The sequence below is a fragment of the Spermophilus citellus genome, assembly GCF_964194105.1.
Source record: "Spermophilus citellus genome assembly, chromosome: X".
Classification (NCBI taxonomy): domain Eukaryota; kingdom Metazoa; phylum Chordata; class Mammalia; order Rodentia; family Sciuridae; genus Spermophilus; species Spermophilus citellus.
This window is the reverse complement of record NC_138190.1, coordinates 144,415,700-144,439,779: the sequence shown is the minus strand read 5'-3', so window position 1 is coordinate 144,439,779 and position 24,080 is coordinate 144,415,700. Positions and strand designations below refer to the sequence as shown.

Sequence of the window (24,080 nt, the reverse complement as noted above, 5' to 3'; positions counted from 1 at the left end):
AAACCAACCAATCAAAAAACCCTTAAATGGTTCCCTTCACCTTAAGATAAAAAAGCAACACTTCTTGATAAGGCAGGTTGAGCTCTGAAAACTTTGGCCAGGCCTTACTCTGCACTATTTCTTTCTTTCCCCCATGCACATGTGTGCCCTGGGCACAAAATCCCTTGCAGGTCCAGTCTGGTTTTTCACATTTGCACAGACTGCTCCTTCAGTTTGGCCTAACATTTCTTCCTAGTGAATGCTCATTTTTTCCCCAGAATTTTCCTCCTCTAAGCTTTCCTTTAATACTCCAATGACATCCCATGTGCCACCATACCACACTGATCTGTTTGGCCACATCACCCAGGAAAATGGGATTCCTTGGGGACAAACAGTAGGTATCAACTCTAGATCCCTGAGTTTAATTGTAATGAAGGCTTGCCCTCTCATACAGTATAACATCTTATAAGACTTCAACAGCTGGAATAGTGCATGAAGAGAAACACTTAGAAATCAGACCAAATTTGCAGAGGAATTGTGTGTGAAATACAGGTATATTTTATATTAGTGAACTAGTCAACAAATGTTGTCATAACACATGAGAAAAAAGAGAGAGGTCCATATATACATTTTAACTCTGAATAAATTCCAAATTGATAAAATATTTAAATTTTTAAAAAGAAACCAGAATACTATAGGAGCACAAGAGAATTCTTATATAGCTCTGATTGGAGAAGACTTTCCTAACTGGTATACAAAACCCAGAAGCTATAAGAAAAAAAGTGTGCATAAAAGCAATAACATCACAGGCCTGAGACTGCTTTCTTTTGGAGGGCCTGCTTACATGATTGGCCCTTGGCTGACACCTGGGAATCTGGATTTTGGAACTGTTCCCATCAATCTCTGATAAGAGTGGTTTACTGTGCCTGAGCTGCTCATATAAACAATGTGGTTCATGATGAACCCTGCATTCCCTTCTGGAAGTCTGGAATTTAGGTTACGTGCAAGTCAGTGGGTACCTATGTAACTAACCCCAAGAGAAACCCCAGAAACTTTCTGACAAGATTTCCTAGTTGGCAACATCTCAAACATGTTGCCACAACTTGTTCCTAGAAGAATTAAGTACATCTTGAATGACTCCACTGAAAGGGAATTCTGGAAGCTTAATCCTGATTTCTCCTTGACTTTGCCACATGTACTTTTTACCTTTGCTGGTTTTGTTCTATCATCTTTTTATGTAATGAAACATACCTGTGAGTCTTCCCAGTGATTCAATGCACCTAGCGGTGGTCTTTGGGACCTCAACACTAACAGAATAGAGACTGTGGCGGAGGAGATAACTTCATTGAAACCTGCGGCTACAGCATCAAATAAATTTATAGGAGTAAACAGTAACTCAGCAGTCAAACAGAACAAGAAGTAACATGAGCAGCTTCAAAAAGCAATGAAGAAAAGGAGTACAAACAATGCAGGACAGCCTAAATATTCAGGAGGACCTGGAGTCATCAGAAAAATGGTCATATAAAGAACTCAAGGAACACCTTAGACAGATGGAATGGAACCTTAAAGAGGATACAAGACAGCAAATTCAAGCAGTGAAAGAACACATTGAGAATGAATTACATAAACATATAAAAGAAGAAGTTAAGCATCTTTATCAGGAGATAGAGATTATAAAAAATAATCAAACAATAATTCTAGAAATGAAGGAAACGATAAACCAAATTAAAAACTCAATTGAGAGTATCACTAACAGAGTGGAGCAAGTAGAAGCCAGAACGTCAGATAATGAAGACAAAATATATCATCTTGAAAAAAGTCTAGCCAACTCAGAAAGGCTGGTAAAAAAATCACAAGAAAAACATCCAAGAGTTATGGGATAACATAAAAAAGCCAAACTTAAGAGTCATCGGGATAAAAGAAGGTACAGAGATTCAAACCAAGGGAATGAGTAACCTGCTGAATGAAATAATTACAGAAAACTTTCCAGAAATAAAAAAGGAAACAGATATACAAATTGAAGATGCATACAGGACACCAAGCACACAAAATCACAGTAGACCAATGCCAAGACACATTGTTATGAAGATATCCAATACACAGAACAAAGAGAAAATATTAAAAGCTACAAGAGAAAGGAGACAGATTACATTCAGGGGTAAACCAATAAGGTTAACAACGGATTTTTGATCACAGACACTGAAAGCAAGAAGGTCATGGAACAATGTATTTCAAACACTGAAAGACAATGGATGCCAACCAAGAATTCTGTATCCAGCAAAATTAAGCTTCAGGTATGACAACGAAATAAAAATCTTTCATGATAAACAAAAGTTAAAAGAATTTGCAGCCATAAAACCAGCATTGCAAAGCATTTCGAGCAAAACACTACACGAGGAAGAAATGAAAAACAATAACCAAAACCATCAGTGGGAAGTGCCTCGGTAAAGACAGAGGGCGAGGGGAAAGATAATCATGAAGAAACAAAGTAATTTTTTTTTAAAAAAGGATAAATAATCAAACATGGATGGAAGTACAAACCATATATCAATAGTAACTCTGAATGTTAATGGCTTAAACTCTCCAATAAAGCGACATAGGCTGGTATCATGGATTAAAAAAAAAACAAATCCAACAATATGCTGCCTCAAGGAGACACATCTGATTGGAAAAGACATACACAGGCTGAAGGTAAAAGGATGGGAAAAAATATACCACGCACACGGTCCTTGTAAGCAAGCAGGGGTGGCCATCCTCATATCGAATAAAATCGACTTCAAGACTAAGTTAATCAAAAGGGATAAAGAAGGACATTATATACTGTTAAAAGGAACCATTCACCAACAAGACATAACAATTATCAATATTTATGCACCAAATAATGGTGCTGCGACATTCATAAAACAAATTCTCCTCAAGTTCAAGAATCAAATAGACCACAACACAATAATTATGGGTGACTTCAACACACCTCTCTCACCATTGGACAGATCTTCCAAACAAAAGTTGAATAAAGAAACTATAGAACTCAATACCACAATCAATAACCTAGACTTAACTGACATATATAGAATATATCAACCATAATCAAATGGATATACTTTTTTCTCAGCAGCACATGGATCCTTCTCAAAAATAGACCATATATTATGCCATAGGGCAACCCTCAGTAAATATAAAGGGGTGGAGATAATACCATGCATTTTATCTGATCATAATGGTGTGAAACTGGAAATCAATGATAAAAGAAGGAAGGAAAAATCCTACATCACATGGAAAATGAACAATATGTTACTGAATGATCAATGGGTTACCGAAGACATAAAGGAGGAAATCAAAAAATTCTTAGAGATAAATGAAAATACAGACACAACATATCGGAATCTATGGGACACAACGAACGCAGTTTTAAGAGGAAAATTCATTGCCTGGTGGTCATTCCTCAAAAAAAAAAAAGAAAAAACCAACAAATAAATGAGCTCACACTTCATCTCAAAGCCCTAGAGAAGGAAGAGAAAAACAACAGCAAATGTAGCAGAAGGCAAGAAATAATTAAAATCAGAGCGGAAATCAATGAAATTGAAACAAAAGAAACTATTGAAAAAATTAACAAAACTAAAAGTTGGTTCTTCGAAAAAATAAATAAGATCGACAGACCTTTAGCCATGCTAACAAAGAGAAGAAGAGAGAGAACTCAAATTACTAACATACGGGATGAAAAAGGCAATATCACAACAGATGCTACAGAAATACAGAAGACAATTAGAAATTATTTTGAAAACCTATATTCCAATAAAATAGAAGATAGTGAAGACATCGATAAATTTCTTAAGTCATATGATTTGCCCAGACTGAGTCAGGAGGATACACACAATTTGAACAGACCAATATCAATGGATGAAATTGAAGAAGCCATCAAAAGACTACCATCTAAGAAAAGCCCAGGACTGGATGGGTATACAGCGGAGTTTTACAAAACCTTTAAAGAAGAATTAATACCAATACTTTTCAAGTTATTTCAGGAAATAGAAAAAGAGGGAGCTCTTCCAAATTCATTCTATGAGGCCAACATCACCCTGATTCCGAAACCAGACAAAGACACCTCAAAGAAAGAAAACTACAGACCAATATCTCTAATGAACCTAGATGCAAAAATCCTCAATAAAATTCTGGCGAATCGAATACAAAAACATATCAAAAAAATTGTGCACCATGATCAAGTAGGATTCATCCCTGGGATGCAAGGATGGTTCAATATACGGAAATCAATAAATGTTATTCACCACATCAAGACTTAAAGATAAGAACCATATGATCATCTCGATAGACGCAGAGAAAGCATTCGACAAAGTACAGCATCCCTTTATGTTCAAAACATTAGAAAAACTAGGGATAACAGGAACTTACCTCAACATTGTAAAAGCTATCTATGCTAAGCCTCAGGCTAGCATCATTCTGAACGGACAAAAGTTAAAGGCATTCCCTCTAAATACTGGAACAAGACAGGGATGCCCTCTATCACCACTTCTATTCAATATAGTTCTCGAAACACTGGCCAGAGCAATTAGACAGACGAAAGAAATTAAAGGCATAAAAATAGGAAAAGAAGAACTTAAATTATCACTATTTGCAGATGACATGATTCTATACCTAGAAGACCCAAAAGGGTCTACAAAGAAACTACTAGAACTAATAAATGAATTCAGCAAAGTAGCAGGATATAAAATCAACACGCATAAATCAAAGGCATTTCTGTATATCAGCAACAAAACTTCTGAAACGGAAATGAGGAAAAACACTCCATTCATAATATCCTCAAAAAAAAATAAAATACTTGGGAATCAACCTAACAAAAGAGGTGAAAGATTTATACAATGAAAACTACAGAACCCTAAAGAGAGAAGTAGAAGAAGATCTTAGAAGATGGAAAAATATACCCTGTTCATGGATAGGCAGAACTAACATTATCAAAATGGCGATATTACCAAAAGTTCTATATAGGTTTAATGCAATGCCAATAAAAATCCCAACGGCATTTCTTATAGAAATAGATAAAGCAATCATGAAATTCATATGGAAAAATAAAAGACCCAGAATAGCAAAAGCAATTCTAAGCAGGAAGTGTGAATCAGGCGGTATAGCGATACCAGATTTCAAACTATATTACAGAGCAATAGTGACAAAAACAGCATGGTACTGGTACCAAAACAGGCGGGTGGACCAATGGTATAGAATAGAGGACACAAAGACTAATCCACAAAGTTACAACTATCTTATATTTGATAAAGGGGCTAAAAGCATGCAATGGAGGAAGGATAGCATCTTCAACAAATGGTGTTGGGAAAACTGGAAATCCATATGCAACAAAATGAAACTGAATCCCTTTCTCTCGCCATGCACAAAAGTTAACTCAAAATGGATCAAGGAGCTTGATATCAAATCAGAGACTCTGCGCCTGATAGAAGAAAAAGTTGGCTCCGATCTACATATTGTGGGGTCAGGCTCCAAATTCCTTAATAGGACACCCATAGCACAAGAGTTAATACAAGAATCAACAAATGGGACTTAATTAAACTTAAAAGTTTTTTCTGAGCAAGAGAAACACTAAGAGAGGTAAATAGGGAGCCTACATCCTGGGAACAAATTTTTACTCCTCACACTTCAGATAGAGCCCTAATATCCAGAGTATACAAAGAACTCAAAAAATTAGACAATAAGATAACAAATAACCCAATCAACAAATGGGCCAAGGACCTGAACAGACACTTCTCAGAGGAGAATATACAATCAATCAACAAGTACATGAAAAAATGCTCACCATCTCTAGCAGTCAGAGAAATGCAAATCAAAACCACCCTAAGATACCATCTCACTCCAGTAAGATTGGCAGCCACTATGAAGTCAAACAACAACAAGTGCTGGCGAGGATGTGGAGAAAAGGGTACACTTGTACATTGCTGGTGGGACTGCAAATTGGTGCGGCCAATTTGGAAAGCAGTTTGGAGATTCTTGGGGAAGCTGGGAATTGAACCACCATTTGACCCTGCTATTGCCCTTCTTGGACTATTCCCTGAAGACCTTAAAAGAGCATGCTACAGGGATACTGCCACATTGATGTTCATAGCAGCACAATTCACAATAGCTAGACTGTAGAACCAACCCAGATGCCCTTCAATAGATGAATGGATAAAAAACATGTGGCATCTATACACAATGGAGTCCTATGCAGCAATAAAAAATGACAAAAATCATAGAATTTGCAGGGAAATGTATGGCACTAAAGCAGATTATACTTAGTGAAGCTAGCCAATCCCTAAAAAACAAATACCAAATGTCTTCTTTGATATAATGAGAGCAACTATGAACAGAGCAGGCAGGAAGAGCAGGAAGAAAAGATTAACATTAAACAGAGACATGAGATGGGAGGGAAAGGGAGAGAAAAGGGAAATTGCATGGAAATGAAGGGAGACCCTCATTGGTATACAAAATTACATATAAGAGGTTGTGAGGGGAATGGGAAAATAAACAAGGAGAGAAATGAATTACAGTAGATGGGGTAGAGAGAGAAGATGGGAGGGGAGGGGAGGGGGGATAGTAGGGGATAGGAAAGGTAGCAGAATACAACAATTACTAATAGGGCATTATGTAAAATTGTGGATGTGTAACCGACATGATTCTGCAATCTGCATTTGGGGTAAAATTGGGGGTTCATAACCCACTTCAATCTAATGTATGAAATATGATATGTCAAGAGGTTTGTAATGTTGTGAACAACCAATAAAAAAAATTATGTAAAAAAACACTAACAGAATAAATTCTACGAAATAAATATTTCAAAGATTCTTCATAGCAAAACCACCACTGAGTATGGTCAAAAGGCATATGGAAAAATATTTGCAACACACAAGTCAATGTAGGTATTATCATAAAGAGTATCTTTATTAACAAGAAAAATTAACCCCCTAAAATACCAAAAACCCTGAATAAAAACAGGCAGAAGATAGAGAATGTAGAAATAGAAATACAAATGGTTTACACCAAAAGATATTCAATTATATTCAAATAAGATAAAAACAAAATAAAACTATGAATCTACATTTTTACATATTAGACTTGAAAAGATCAAAAAAATTAGAAAATAGCCAGATATGGGGTACATGCCTATATTCTCAGTGATTTGAGAGTCTGATGCAGGGGGGTTGCAATTTTGAGGCCATAAGAAACTTGGTGAGACCCTTGCTCAAAATAAAAAAAAAAAATTAAAAGGGCTAGGGATGTGGCTCAGTGACAGAGCACCCCTGGGTTAAATCTCAGTACCAAAATAACAAAAACAAAAACATAACAAAACAAAACAACAACAAAAAACAAACAAACAAACAAAAAACATTGAGTTGATATAGTAGGCAGAATAACAGCCTCCCAAAGATGTCCAGGTCCTAATCCCTGGAACCTGTTATGTTACTACACATAGCAAAGAAGAATTGAAGTTCCAAGTGGAATTAAGATTGCTATCAGTTTACATTGAAATGAAGAGAGTACCCTGGATTAGTTGGGTGTGCCTCATGTAATCATAAGGTCCTGAAAGTGGAAGACAGAGGCAGAAAAGTCAGAGTTAGAAAAGAAGTGATGATGGAAGCAAAGAGTGATTCAATTGAGAAGGCTTAGACCCACTACTGCTGGCTCTGATGATGGGGCAAGGAACACAAGTGGCCTCTGGAAGCTGGAAAAGGCAAAGGAGAAGATTCTCCCTTGGAGCCTCTGGAATGAATGCAGCCCTGTTGACAACACCTTCATTTTAAACTAGTGAGACCCATTTTGGATTTCTGACCTACAGAACTGAAAAATGAGACTGAACCACTAAGTCTGTGGTGAGTTGTTAGAGCAGAAATAGGAAATGAATACCTTGGCAAGGCTGTCTGGGAACAGGCACTCTAACTGCAACTGCAAACTATGAGCAAAATATTAAGTGGAGAAAAAGAAAAGTAAGACATGGCTACCCTCTTTAAGGAGTTAGAAATGCTTCCAAGGAAAGAGACAAAGAGGACAAAACTATGGATCATGTTGAAAGGAAGGCAGTTAAGTGTCACAAGTGAGAGAGGAAAAGCATGTTGGGACTGTGCCAAGGTTTACTTCCTGACAAACAGGCCTAGGGAGACATTGATGCCATTTGAGCTACTCTGAAGGATGTCATTAAAAGTAACTAAACAACAAAGAAGAGTAGTTTGGGGGGAATAAGAGAGAGTCATTTTAAACAAGCATTTGGTGTCACTTAAAGTTACATAGCAGCTATGGAAAAATATGAAGCTACAGATTTGGAAACCATGTTCAGAAAGGCAATGCTTATAGACATGAGAGTGAGAAGGACTATTGAGGGGGTAAGATGGGACAAGTGGAAGCACAGATTTTTCTAAAAAAAAAAAAAAAAGATCACAACTTGAAGGAAGCAGGGGAACCAAAAAAGAAGTGAGAGGTAGAAGGAACATGAGATTAAGGTCTCAGAGACTATAGGGAAAGATAAGTTTAAAAAAAAAGAGGGAGAAGCATCTGGAAATATGATAGTCTAAATGGTATCTGAAGACTTCTGCTGAACACATTCAGAAGTGCTAGATACAACAGAAGTTTTTTTTTTCTTTTTTTTTAATGCACTAATGGGTCTGTGATGGAGGAATAAACACCCAGAAGCAGGAATGTAGAGAGCAAGAGAACATACTGGCTTTCCCCTTCAGGGTACTCACAGAACTGGTTTTTAATGGCCTCTTGGGGTACTGGAGATAGGACATGAAGTCTCAGGCCCCCCAAAGATGGAGTCAAATTAGAAGCCAGGCCTCCTAAGTGCTACTACTCAGGAAAGGGATGAAGGGGGAAATAACCACCTTGAGGCTCCAAGAGAACTTACCTGTCTAGAATTTTGGGGGTTGAGGAAGGGAGGAAACAAATCTCTACCACTGTCTGCCACCAGGAATTTATAGCCACAAATCAGCCTTTAAGTACTTTATAGCCCAAATCATAAAATCTGGATGGACCCCAAAACATCAAGTGTAGAGTTAATTTATAACCTTCCCAAGTTGGTGGTGCCCCGAGATGTCTGGCAGAGAAAAACACCAATCTTCTTTCAGTAAAACTGCCTTCAATTTCAGCCTGTAAGTATTCTGCAGATAAAGTTCCAAGGAACAGAAGTTTCCAGGTGATAATCAAAAAACACACCAGGAAACTAAGCATCACTTTTTTGTAGGAAAAGGCCATAACATATTGGATATTATATTGATCAGATGCCTACCATAAGCTCTGTCTAATATGCTTGAAGAAATAAAAGGGTCAAGATTAAGAGTTTATAAATAATGGACATACAGATCTAAGAGAATCAAAAACAACTTTTATAACATAAAAACATAATAGTGGATTGTCATGAATGTAAGAAATAAAAATAAATAAAAACATAATAGTGGAATGAAAAACGCAATAGGGGGGAGGGGGGATAGTAGGGGATAGGAAAGGTAGCAGAATACAACAGTCACTAATATGCCATTATGTAATAATGTGAGTGTGTAACAGTTGTGATTCTGCAATCTGTATTTGGGGTAAAAATGGGAGTTCAAAACCCAATTGAGTCAAATGTATGGAAGATGATATATCATGAGCTCTGTAATGTTTTGAACAATCAATAAAAAAATATTTATAAATATAAAAATTATTAACATAAAAATAAATAAATAAATAAATAAATAAATAAACGAAATTATTAAACAAACAAACAAAAAAAACCCCGCAATAGATCAGTTAGAGTTGTAGTAGAAGATAAAACCAGAAGAAATTACCCGGCATGCATTGCAGGGGTCAAAGGATGTTCCTTTAATCAGTATTCTTCATATTTTACATGTTTTGTAAATGTTCTTTGATGTCTACTCAACATTAAAATGATATAACTTTGAGAGGAAGGAGTGGTAAGAGTCAAATAACTGCACAGTTGAAGAGGGTAAAACAAAGGGACTAAAAGTTTTATAACTTTCAAGGTATGAATTGACATTCAGAATAGTTCCTCTGGAGCAGGAGCACTAGAGATCTGATTCCAATGTGTTATGGAGTGGATTCTGTGGGGGTGAAGGTGGGCAGGGACCTGATGCTTCTGTGGACAAATGAGACAAGAGCTCCATGAGACAGGCAGTGAGAAGAACCAATCATGTTCAAAGGCTTAGAGGGACATGGCAGAGGTCAGAGATCAGAGAATGGAGGGCCCAGCCTTGAAGGAGGCAGGAAGGGAAGACATTCAAAAGCATGATTAGTTCTTCAATTAGCCAAGTTCACTGCTTATTCAAGAAAAAAAGTCCTGACCCAAAATAAAGCAGACAACTAAGACATGCTTTAGTCTTAAGGCCTCATCTGGGTGGAAAGAAGGAAGTGTGTGCAGGTACTTCTCATTTCAATCTCCATGTGAAAATGAGTTTTTTTTTTCCATTTACCTATTAATTTGGTAATAAGCCCCAAAAGTAATGGTCCACTCAATTTCAGCTTCATTTAGTTTTTAAAGATTTTTTCCAGTATTTTATTTACTTATTTATATGTGGTGCTGAGGATCAAACCCAGTGCCTCACACTATGCTAGGCAAATGCTCTACCACTGAGCCACAACTCCAGCCCTTCAGCCTCATTTAAAATGCCAGTGCAATCTTTAGTACTTTTCCCATTTCTCAGCAAAGCAACAAAGACACGGGAGGTGTGGAAGACTTCCCTCCCATCCTTTGGATGTGGGACACAGTGCAAAACCATCAGTCCCTGGAGGGCTACTTGGCACAGCAAAGGCCTTGCAACCCAGTTGCTTCTCTCCTGAAATTCAAGTCAGCAAGAACAAGGTCCCTCATGTAAAGGTTAAATGTACCACCCTCCAAAACAAAAACAAAAACACCACCTTCATGACTATAATCACCTTGTAGAAGATAATGAGCAGGAAATACTGCAACACTAAGGAACTCAATCCAGAATGTCACAGAAAAAGGCAAAGTGCATAAACACAAACTTGACCAAATCATGTTCCCCTGAAAGCACTAAGCCTGAATAGTCAAATATGGAAGGAGAAAAGGGAAAATTATTTGTGAAGAATTTTGTCCATTATATAGCTCTGCTTCCCACATTTCCCATTTCTAATTCAGTTGTTTTCTGGACTTAATACTGTGAAATTGAAGAATTTCAACCAATACTTTCTCAAAGTACAACCTGTGGTTTATTTATAATACTACTAATCTTTATGTAGCATCTTTCCTTTGAAGGGCTTAAAGTGTTCCACATATTATCACAATTACTATATTAATAGTCTTGGGGGAAAGTATATTGAGGTAATCATCCTTATTCCTTATACCTGCTGGGAAAATGGTGTGCTAATAACAGAACAGCTGACATTTATTGAGCACTTATCACATAGCAGGTAGTGTCATAAGCACTTTACATTTAATCCTTACAAAAATCCTATGGAATAGGGACTGTTATTATCCCCATTACAGATGAGAACACTGAAGTACATAAATATTATGGGACTTCCAAGGTTGCAAGCAGGGATGTGAGTGAATTGGATTCACACATGGGCCATTGGACTCCATGGTCCACACTAGTAACCACAAACTGGAAGGGCTCCCAAACAAGTCCCTTCAGGAGTCTCCCAGGCAGTGGCTGCTATAAAACTGGAACTGGGTCTTGGGCTTCATTCTTCTAGCTCTAGACTTCCTGTATGTGAGTGTGCATCCCATGTGTTTATTCACAAACACAATCTTCACTTCAAATTCAAGAAAATCCATGTATGCCTAGAGCTGTGAAGATAGATTTGAGCTTATTAATGCTGATGTTAACTTAAAATTAATGTTATTCTACCATTATCTGAAATAGTGTTTTTCAAACTTTCTTGACTATGATTAACTGTAAGCAACGCTCTTTAACACTATGAATATATATATATATATATATATACACACCACACACACACACACATACATATACATACATACATATACACATACACACACACACCACACACACACACACATACATATACATACATACATATACACATACACACACACACACACACACACACACACACACCTGAAAGAAATGTTTCATGAAACCATACTTACCCATATTAGGTTATGCTCTTTATAGTTTCTATTATATTCATTTTAAAAATTCTGGTTGCAATCTAGGACACTGATGTTTTTTTTTAATTTTTTTTTTATGCTGGCAGTTGAACCCATAGGTGCTTTACCACTGAGCCACATCTCCAGCTCTATTCATTTTTTAAAAAAAATTTTGAGACAGGGTCTCACTAAGTTTCTTATGGCTTCATTAAGCTGCTGAGGCTGGCCTTGAACTTGTAATTCTCCTGTCTCAGCCTCCTGAGTCACTGGTATTATAGGCAGGCATCGCTGGGATTACAGGTGTATTCTGCCACACCTGGCTCTAGGACACTGATTTTATGGGTCACTAATAGGATGGTTTAACAAACTCTCATCTAGAATTTATACTATCTCTGTCCCATCTGAGTACAAAATGAGCAAACTATAATAAAGGAAAGCAATGAAAGAACTTTGCTCCTGAATACATCACCCCAACAAACTCACTTTTTTTTTTGCAGTGCCATAAGTCCTGCTCCTGTGTGCACAATTTTGGTTTCTACCTTTATAAAATGCAACAAATCAGGATTTCAAAATTTCTTTTACCTAAAACTCATATTGAGTTACATGCCATTTATGAAAATTCAGTACAATTTCTAGTGATTGAAAAGCAAAGCAAAGATAATTCAAGAAAAGAAATGCTTTGGTTAAAATAGAAAATATTATAAAAAAAAACATTCAACAATCAAGTTAATGGTTTGGAGTGGACTCTGTATTGCTAAACAGCTCAAGTTCAATTTGGAGTTTAAGTTCTGACTCAAACATACTGAGTGGTGAAAATACTAATGGGGAAGGAGGCAGAGAGAGCCAAAGGGGTGGTCTGAAGTAAGAAAGCCCACTCACAATCCATTCATCCCACGGCTGGGTTTGGAGCCCAGCTCTCTTGGCCTCCAGACACCATTTCATGGATACAACAGCAAGTTTACTTCTGCCTTCAAATGGCAATGAAAATCACTGCAATAATCTGCAGCTGGTATAACAGTTGCAATAATATTCATGTAGTGATATTTTTCATGCAGGGACTTTTGTATTGTTCAATGCAATCGGGCTTAGAGCATGCTTCCAGGAAATCCCTTTTTGGCACATTCTCACATTCCCCACTGTGGCAGTTTGGAAACTTTTCTTCCCCTCCTGTCTCAGAGGAATAATTGTCCCTTATCCTTTCCAAAACTGCCCTACAAATGGGGTTTAATCCCATCCCCCTCTGCCTTCTCCAGGATCTTGTTTGAGAAAGGGTCCCTTCTCTCTTGCCTTGAAAAGTGGCAAGATTTCTTTTCCCCTTTCCACAAATACAGTCATTCACTGTTCTCAGATGCCAAAGGAGAAAAACTTCTTCCTTGGCTATGGCTGCTACCCCTACTTTTCATTTCAACTACCTACTCTCCCTTTAAGGCCCTGCAAACCGTTCGGCTTCTGTCCCCTCTCTGAGATCCTTTCCTGGAGTCCTAAAAGTTAAACAAACTTAAAGCAGGCCATGGCCGAGGCACTGGGGATACAAAGATAATGAAAGAACATTTCTCCTCCCTTCCATATGTTTCCCCAATTAAATCCTTTTCTGAACTCCCTACTGTCAACAGCCTCTCATCCTTCCTACCACTCAAGCCCCAAACACAATGACCAAGGCAAATTCATTCCTCTTCTCTGACCTCTTTGATGAAACTGCTGCCCAAGTCTGTGAAATCCTTGTCCTACCCCTTTCCACCTGCACACTGGTTCAGGCCCTGCAGCCCTCTCATTTGGATCTCTCAGGCATCTCCCCAGCTTCCTTGGCTCTCCCTTCCCACGGGTTCTACATAATGTTGTCTTCAACAGTATCACTATTTCTGAACCTTCAGTAAGTCTCCATTACTTCCTGAGACACAAGCTCCCCACCCTCACATAGCCTTCCATCGGGTGACTCCAAACCTCCCACTGCAGCCAAAAGCCATGCGTTTACCTTCTTAAACCCCTTGCAATGTTGTGAGCTTTCCCTCCACTGTGTGGAGAATCAGCTCTTGTCTCTATTGGAAATTCCACTTCCTCCACCTCCCCTGCCCACTGGAAATTATATCCATCCTTCAAGGCCCCACATTAACAACTATCAATCCCATGCAGGTTTTTCCAGTCTCCTTCCTGTGAGCCCCCAATGAACTTCCTTTCCATTTCTCCCACACAACTACATGCAGAGTATCCTACATTAGGCCATGCGATTTGTCATCACTTTCCCTATACCTCACATCCCCAAATGGAACTAGGTATCATTTGTCCTGTACTACTTTCTCAAATGCCCTCACTGCTTCCTGACACAGCTCAACACAGAATTCCAAAATGGAAATCCATTTCTGAAACAGTTGCACCTGTTGACTCACTTATCGGGGACTGGCATTCCCCAAACAGTGTCAATACCAATCTGTTTAGATCTGCATCTTGTATTGTTTTGGTGACTGGCTTAAACATTTTTTAAGCATGAATTTTAGTGGTTAAAAATTAAGAGAATGCAATTTCCAAAACTCTGTATGAGCAAATTGGGTCACTCCTTTTCTTTAGTTCATTACTTTATTGACATCCTAAAGGAAGAGACAGGGATTCTCAGCATAGATATGAAAAATATAGCCAAGTGCCACAGCCTGGAGAAAGCAAGCCCTCTGTGGAGGACTGCAGTAACAGCAACACAGAATCCCAAGCTCTGGTACTAGATCCACAATACTCAGAAACTGTCATCATCCTATTGGTTTCCATATGAAGATTTTCCATCATATTCTACTCAACATGAGTAATTAAAAAGCCATCATTATAAAATTCCCATGCAGTGGCTAGGTGTGGCTCAGTGATATATCACCTGCTTAGCGGGTCTGAAGCCCTGGGATTCTATCCTCAGCACTGCAAACAAAAACACCAAAAACAATAGCAAACATTCTTCCCATACAGAAGTCATTATGCTAAGGGTGGAAAGACAGATAAAAGGTGATCCCTGACTTGATAAGCTCACAGTATAGTGGCTGTTAGTGACAGCAATTACAACATAATTATTACATAAAGCAAACTGAGGTTAAGTGTTCCAACAGAAGGACCTGCAAACTCTAAAATGTGAGAGGTTAAGATGAACCCACCCAGAGGGTACACGCATGGCAAGAAAAAGGACCCTGGACTGAGCAACATATTGAAAAACTAGTGTGTGAAGGATGGGCATTTAAGAGACAAGGGGGATACAGGTAAAGGTAATAGCAAAATCCAAACTTGGAAAGCACTGTGTGTGCCCGAGGACCACAGGGCAGTCCTGCATGGCTGTAGTGTAGGATACAAGGTATGAAGAGATCCCTAAGTTTTTTGAGGTAGTGGGCTGGGGAGGTAGGGACACAGAGACATGATTGTTTAAATTCAAAACAAAACAAACAGAAAAAAGGGAAACCAGGTGGAGAGCATTGCTAGATTAGGAAGCCCAAGGAGAAACAGGAAGAAACAGTTGAATTATTAATGAGCAGAATCTATAGGAGTTGGAATTGATGTGCCTATGGGACATGATGCAGAGCAAGAATGAAAATAAGTGACTTCAGATTATGGAACTTGAGCAATTAAGGATTCTTGAACTTGCAGGACTTAAGAGGACAAAGAGCAGGCTTCCTGAACTGCAAAGAGGTTAGGGCACCAAGGAGCTTACAATTCATATGGACTTCCTAAGGAATATTTTTTTTAAATTTTTTAACTTAATTTTTTTATGTGGTACTTAGGATCGAACCCTGTGTCTCACATGTGCTAGGCAAGTGCTCCATCACTGAGCCACAACCCCAGCCCTTTGAATTGGGGGGGGGGGCTACGGAGGCCACTCAACCACTGAGCCACATCCCCAGCCTAATTTTGTATTTTATTTAGAGACAGGGTCTCACTGAGTTGCTTAGCCATTGCTAAGGCTAGCTTTGAACTCATGACCCTCCTGCCTCAGCCTCCGGAGCGGCTAGGATTACAGGCTTGCACCACTGCACCTGGCTCTAAGGAAGATGTTTGAAGGTTATACTAGTTATACTCACTCAGGGACTCTAACAGGGCAAGATTTAGAAGTCATCTACACAGCAGTGACAGCTTAAATCATAGGAGTAAATGAAGTCTTTGAGGTGCAAGTGGGTAACTCAAGAAGAGGGCTGAGAGTGGAACACTGACAAGATGTTTACATTTAAGGAGAAGGCACAAGCAGTAGACTCTATGAAAAATATTCAAGATGGTGTGGGAACACAGAAGCCAAGATGTTCAGGAGAGTATTCAAATTTGTTGAATGCTAAGGAGAGATGGCAGACAATTAGGATGGAAATGAGCCACTAGATTTGGCCAGTAAGAGGTTTTGAGCTTTAAGAAGATATCAGCAATACAGGACAGGCTAGAATATTCTTCTCAGAATTTTGTCACTAAAGTGAGAGATGAGATAGTAGTTTAAAGAAAAAGCTAGCCTAATAGTTGACTTTTTTTTAGGGGAAAAGATAGAGAACATGCCAGAGAAAGGGAACTGCTGATGATGCATGATTTCATGGAAGGTGGAATAAGGTCTCAGTGCCAAACCTGCTATGTGAGCCAGTCCTGCAATTTCTGATAATGAAGGGCCAGGTATATATAAACCAAGACAGAACCTATTTCCTAACCAAACTTTCATAAATCTCATTCTCACTTTCAAAATAATTTAGAAGATGTGTTCACATAAACCATTATATCCTAATAAAGTTAGAAATGTTCCATATAGAAATATTTTAAATCATGTTAAATCAGAAACTTAGAGAAGGCTGAAAATGGATTCAGCGATAATGCTATCAGTGAATTTGTTTTCAAGCATTACATTTTTATCTACAATCAACATGAGACTCATGGTGAGTACTTCATATCCTTCTAAACTCTACAGCCTCCGTGAATGGTTCCTCCTCTCCATCACACGTGAACTTCCTGTGATTGGAACAACCGCAGGTGAAAGTCAGGGAAAAAGAAACCTTATCTCATTAGATTTGATAAACCTCTGACATTTATTGCAAGAAATACAATAATAAAAACTTAAAACAAAAATCCCCAAACATATTAAAAGACAGCTAAAGAGCTACAGGAAGAAAATCTAGAACACAAAACAGCTCTTCTACATGATCTCTCTCATCACCTTCAGTTTAGTCTGCAGTGTAATTATCCTCTACTTAAAATATAGGTGTAATATATACTCTACTTAAAATATTTTTTGAAGAATTATTTCCTTGCCCTCTACTTAGCAGGCATTCACCTCCAAGTGTGCTTAGCATCAACCAGAAGAGGAGAGGGATAAGAAGATGCAAGCAAGGCATGACAGAAAAAAGGAAGCCAAGACTGAGACACAATATAATGAAGAACTGAGGGCAAGACTCATGGAAAGGTTTAGCTCAGTCACATGGTCAACGCAAGTGTTCCTGGATTGTTTGGTAAAGAAATAGGAAATGTTTTAGGTAGACATAACACTGGATTTCTGTTATAAATTGAATCTAGAATGACCTCCAAAGGCTCAGGTATTGAAGGCCTGGTCCCCAGCACAACCATGTTCAGAGGTGGGACTTTTAGAAAGTGATTGGATCATGAGGCCTCTGACTTCATCAGTGGAATGACAATTTGATCGAAAGTGGTAGAAGCTGTAGGAGGTGGGACCTAGCTGAAAAAGTGGGGCCTTGGGGGAATGTTCTAGGGAATTATATCTTGTCCCTGGTCCCTTCCTCTCTGCTTCCTGGTTGTCATTAGCTGAGAAGCTTTCCTTTACCACACTCTTCCACCACAATGTTCGGTTTTAACCAAGGTACAGAGCACAGGAGCTAGCCAACCGTGGACTAGAACCACTAAAACATGAACTAAAATAAATCTTTCTTTAAGTTGTTCATGTCAGGCATTTTGGTCACAGTGATGAAAAGCTGACTAACACACTGTATTTCCTTTTGGACTAAGTCATAGATTATAACTAATTAAATGTGAAATAAATCCATCCTGCAAATATATACTAAATGTTATGAAATGACATTTGAAATGTCATTATTTTACAAAATAAACCTGCCTGCTTATTCAGGTGCTGGATGTAGTACCTATATAACACATATGTATTTTAAAAGTACATTTGTCTAAATGGCATTTGGGATCAGAGGATATGTTCCCATTTATAAGAGGAGCCACAAAAGCCTGATAAACATTCTCCATTAGCACCAAAGTGAGGAACAATGAACTCCAAGAGCAGACCTCATAGTGATACACAGAGCCACGCCATCCTCTATTCCCTACATTTAAAAGGGCATAGTCAGGGCTGGAGAGCACAAGGCATCCTGGGTAAAGATCCTGTGCTCAGGCAGGGCTCCCATTGGCCTCCTGGCACTGAGGTTCAGTCACCTGGGTCAATCCATCTTGCAGACTAGCAGGAGAGAGACTTACTCCTCCTGGAAGTGATTAAATCATATTTAATAAAACACCCCCACATACAAATCACACCAGGAAACACAAGGCAGTGAGTGAGTAAAAGAGAATCCCAGCCCACAGGCAGTTTACACAGAGAAATCCTGAGAACCTTCTGATGCTTAGGAGAGCCCTAGAATTTACCAGACTGTGGGCCAGAGGAAAGGCGAATCTTGTGAGGATCTCAAACATATCTCTTCTGCTGTGGCCTTCCTGTTTCAAAGCAAACCTCAGGTTTCTCATATCCTAGGGGGCAAAGGAAAAATTTGACATTTCAGTCTACCAATAAAGTCACATGAATTAGCAAAAAATCTTCCATTCAATTAAGGGATTAGAAGATTCACTTACCTAAAATTACAATGAACCTACACTAGTAAAAAATTACTTTATGTGGTATTTTGAAATAACTCGTTTAAGAACACCTGAAAATATTCTATTATAGACATGAAAGTAAAGACAAGACAAAGGAACAAGCAGTAACAAGAAGACAGAGCTAAGCATAATTTGATTAAAAGAAGGAAAACAACCCCTGCACATCTTCTACCATGTCTACATTTACTGGTTTCTAAGAGAATTTTTAAATTATCAAACGACATTCTATTCATACAAATTTTCAAAAGAGTACCTGCTATCAAATATAATCTCAACATTGTTAAACATGTCATTAAAATACAGAAGCTCCCTCCCTAAATGATTGGCATTTTAAGCTCTCATACAAGTAATGGAGTAATATAATTTTACTATCCAATACTGCTTTCATGCAGTTTCTATATAACCACACTAAAGTATCTCATATTAGTAATAACTTTACTTTCAGGAATTAATGATGATAACCAGATTTTAAAGGTAGCTTCCCACTATCATGTATAATTATAATGCACCAATGAAAATAATTAAAATATCTTCTAATACACATCTTTTTAACAGGCAGGAAAACCTTTTTTGAATCCAAATGAAATGAGCTACTTTAAATTTCAATTTGTATTATGTATAAAAATATAATACTCTTATTGTCAAGGCTGAATTGTTTTAAGGTTGTCTCTTTAAAACAATCAATCATGGTGCTGGGGATAAGGCTCAGTGGTAGAGCACTTACCTAGATACATAAGGCCCTGGGTTTAATCCCTAGTACTAAGAAAAACAAACAAGAAAAAAAAAGCTTAACAAGCAGTCATGGTGACACTGAAAACATTATACTTTGTAATAAACTCTGAACTGTCATTTCAGAAAAATAAGCACTGTGCCATGACCTGCAGCTACCTCAGGAGTGAGTCAGCCCCAATCCCTGCCCTATTGGGCATCACAAACTTTATACTGTTCAGAGTGATTTTTTGTTAGTTATCCCCAGGTACTCTTAAAAATTCATAAGTCGTCAGTCTGAAGGACCAGAAAAGGCTTCATCATCTAGAAGACATCCCAAAGGGTAAAGGAAGTATGAATGAGACTCTCAGATCTCTAATGAACACCCTGAGATCCATCACTCTCTATACAATAACATCTACTGGGCCTTACCAGCTCCAGGATTCTGTGCTTTTTTTTCTCCTTTCCATCATTCTTGGGATGAAACCTACGGCCTTGCACATGCAAGGCAAGTGGTCTACCACTGAGCCATATCCCAGCCTTTACTTTCATTTTTAACAGCATGTAACTGAATAAAATCCAACAACCAATTTAAATCATGTCCCCAATACACTGGGATGTTATTGTCAGTTCATGACACAAAGCAATGATCACCTGAAGGGAAAAATCATTTCAATGGGATGAGATATGCTAAAAGGTACAGAAATGGAGACTTGCAAACTCTGGGCTCAAGGACCTGTGAGGAACTTTCTTCCTAATAGCCATGGTCAATGATAACTCTGCAGCATCATCCTTTTAACTGTTTGGTCAAGAATTAGACTATCTCTAACTTAAATATTTATTCTGCTCTCTCAGGGATTTAAACAAGTATTTTTCATGTGCCAAAGCACAACTGATTCAAGCAACTTCTTTTTGCCATCTGATTCAGATGCAATTAAAGACACTTTCTTGCCAACAAGAAAATTGAAGTGGAAAAGGCAAATGACTCACAGGCAGTAGATCATCAAATCTGTAACAGAAATAGGAGCATACACTAACTGCTAAGTTCTACCTGGCCTCCTCGGAGTTTGACTCATCAGGGCAACTGGGAAAGATCTCCAAGTCAGACCTTCAATCTATTTATTAACTGGGTCTTATGTTGGTATGATTGATTTAATGAGGTGCCAATTTCTAGAAAGCATTTCCAAAGAAACAACACATATCACTGCTGTCTTTGAGTCAAGTACATGAGAATGAGGAAGAGAAAGACAGAGAAGGCTCTGTAATAGTATGGTTTTGCTCTATTTTTTTAAAAAAAGATTCCAAATATTGAGCAGGGGCTACTATGAGTCCTGCAGGGCAAAAATTCGTATATGCGGAGCTACCTTTTCCCCTGGTACTGGACAAAGTCCCCTAGGACTTATGTTCACCATGTGAACATTGCTATTGGCAAGTATAAACCCTTACACGCATAGTTGGGATAGCTAAATGTGTAGGGGTTGTTAGACTTGCTTTGGAAGACAAATGCAGTTGTACTATGGTTATTGAGTGCAAGTGCAAGAGAACCTATGAGTGAGTCTTGATACCACTGCAGCAGATTTCTCTGTAACAACATAAGGTCTGTTACTGACAATATGAGGTATAACTCTTGCAATTTTGGTGCATTTGGGAGATAATTTAGCTAAAAACCTATGCTACAACATTGTATACATATGTGTGTATGTTTGTGTGTATGTATGTGTGTGTATACATATATATTTGTATAAGTAAATGTAAAAATAATTTTTTTATATTTTATAAAAATATACATATATTTATCTGTACATATGTAAGATTTGAGAATTATGCCTAATGAGTGTTACTAAGCCTTTTGTTCTTATAATAAACAAAGGGTAAGAATGTGCTTTTGTTTTATTAATTTGGGGAAATTCATATTTAAGTAAGTTTTCCTATTGATAAGGCAGCAAATAGAATTTTAAAAAATTCCTCCTAAAATTAGTCACTCCAAAGTCTTCAAAATATCAACCATGGACTGGGGCTATGGCTCAGTGGTAGAGCACTTGCCTGGTATGAGTGAGGCCCTGGGTTTGATCCTCAGCACCATATAAAAATAAACAAAGTAAAAAAATCCATTAGCAACTAAAAAATATTTTTAAAATATTTTAACCATATTTTTCCTTGAGTGCTTTAATGCATCACTCTACTTCCCAAAAATCCTTTTATGCAAAACTCAAAAAAAAAGTCCTTCAAAGTAAATCTCCATACTTCTAGATTCCAAAGGGTAGACAGAAACCAGGATAATAGATGAGGCACAAAGGTAGTTCAGATAAAAACAAAAACCAGATAAGGTGGGGAGTAGTGGAGAATTTCAGTTCAAGCTTGTTTCTAGTAGAGTGCACTTGTTTTGATCATTTATAAATAGAGAGAAAAATACTGTACTGGATTCAGAGTCCAAACCTAAGGAAAAGAGGTTGGTCTTTAGAAATCACAATGCAAAAAGCCTTGGAATAGGAGACTTGGGTTTTCATTCTGGCTCTTCCATTGGCTCCTTGGACAACCCCAGGCAAGTCATGTTGTTTATCAAAGGCCTCATTTCCCAATTCATGGAATAAAGAACTTAGATTGGTCAGCAAACTTCAGCCCAGGTCACTTTTTGTATGGGTTCCAAGCCAAGAATGTTATATTTTAAAAGTGTTGGAAACAAAAACAAATTTAAAAAATTAAAAAAATAAAAGTGTTGGAGACAGAGAACACAAAAAAGAATAGGTGAAAAGAAATCCTATGTTGCCCACAAAGCCAAAAATATTTGCTATCTGGCCATTTAAAGATAAGGCTTGCTGACCTCTGTGCTAGAACGATGGGATGATTCACAGTCACCTGACACAGTTGGAAGCATTACAACCTTCCAGGTCCCAACCTTCAGAGATTATATTAAAGTAGGATCTGGGGTAGAACTCAAAGACCTACATGTTTTTAAAGTTCCCTAGATTGTCCTGATGCATATCTAGGTTTGAAAACTACTGGGACAAATGACTTCCAAATCCCTCCCAACTCTTTCTAGAATTGGGCACTATGCTACACATAGTAGTCTTCTGATACCCAATAGCTGGAAAATGGGTTTCTTTGCCAGAAAATTTGGCCTGCTGTTTACAAAATGATTGATTACCTTACTGTCTTTGGAGTCCAGGTTTGGCAATTTTGGGGAAATTTTAGTAGTCACCAAACTCTTTGAGCCTTGGGTTTGCCATCTGCTATCTATCCACCTCTATGTGCTATGCTGAGGACTGAATGCAAATAACCTTGCCTGTTTTTGGATGGACATGGTTGCTCAATAAACAGTCACTATTTTATCTAAATTTCTCCCACTTACCACCCTAAAATACAATAGACCACTACCTCTGAAAACTAAGAAAAATTAACAAAGTTCATTGGAGGTAAGGGCACATCCCATTTAAAATCTCTTGTATTCCTTTTTCCTTTCATGGTACAAAGGTGTCTAAGCTAGTAACACATGACATGAAGGGTCATTCAGAACAGACTAGAGCAAAAACCAAAAATGTTTAGATTTCATCTATAAACTTTTCTTCCTACTCAGTCACGCTAACAAACTGTCCAGTTCTTCTAGTCCTCATGTACGGTAACCACAGAGGGTCTCATAGATGAGAATGCACACTCAAGGCATTTCTGGAAATCTCAAATCATAAGGGGAGAACCATTTCTAGAACCTTACATGAACAAGAGATTTTGAAGTTTTAAGCCCACATTAAATTTCTACTATCATTTTCAACACTTATGTGTCTCTTTCTTTGTTTAAGAAAAGTACTGAATCTCTTACTTTACAAGTAATATCTAGACCATAGGAATTTTCTCCTCTACTTGTCGCGCCTCCCATTTTTTCAATCCTTGAGATCACACCCAGAGGAACATCAAGTATTAGAGCAGAATCCTGTAATGGACAAAAATACAAAAGTCAGTATTTCTGTTGGTATAATTAAAATATCAAAAACATGTAAAAATAACCATAAGATTTCAAGGTGGGTTTCTTTTTTTTTTTTTTTAGAAACCAGGCCCTTTTACCACTTTCTGAACAAAAATATGATATAGATCACACATGAAAGAGCAAGCATTAAGATGGCCATATATGCAATCAAAATGCATCCCTAAACATTCTCCATTGCACATTGCCTACTGGACAGAAACTAAACTCCTAGGTACATAATTCCAGGCCATGACATTACTCACAGTCTGTTTCTGTAGCTTCTCTCCCACAACATTCTGCCTCCAGCAAACTGAGCCCCTCCCACATTATTCAGACACTCCATCGATCATCAAGACATATATATATGCTTTGCTTAAGGCATTTCTTTTGCCTAGAATGATTTGTCTTCCCCAGCTACCAAAATTCTCCCTATGGGTACAGCCCTGGCTTAGCAAGAATCATCTCTAATGAAACCTTGCTTCCCATTTAGATCAGGCACAATTA

The 24,080-nt window shown here is 37.9% G+C and overlaps 1 protein-coding gene across 5 annotated transcripts in view; it reads right to left on the bottom strand.

Moving 5' to 3' along the window:
* The window catches only part of MTM1 (myotubularin 1), a 114,764-nt gene that overhangs the window by 48,906 nt on the left and 41,778 nt on the right, over nt 1–24,080 (bottom strand). For all 5 annotated transcript variants that reach the window (XM_081277607.1, XM_081277609.1, XM_081277610.1 and 2 more), the window contains 2 exons: nt 23,433–23,543; nt 18,683–18,784 (listed from right to left, as the gene is read on the bottom strand). In XM_081277607.1, the coding sequence (XP_081133733.1) occupies nt 18,683–18,784; nt 23,433–23,543 (213 nt within the window). The remainder of the gene's footprint in view (nt 1–18,682; nt 18,785–23,432; nt 23,544–24,080) is intronic.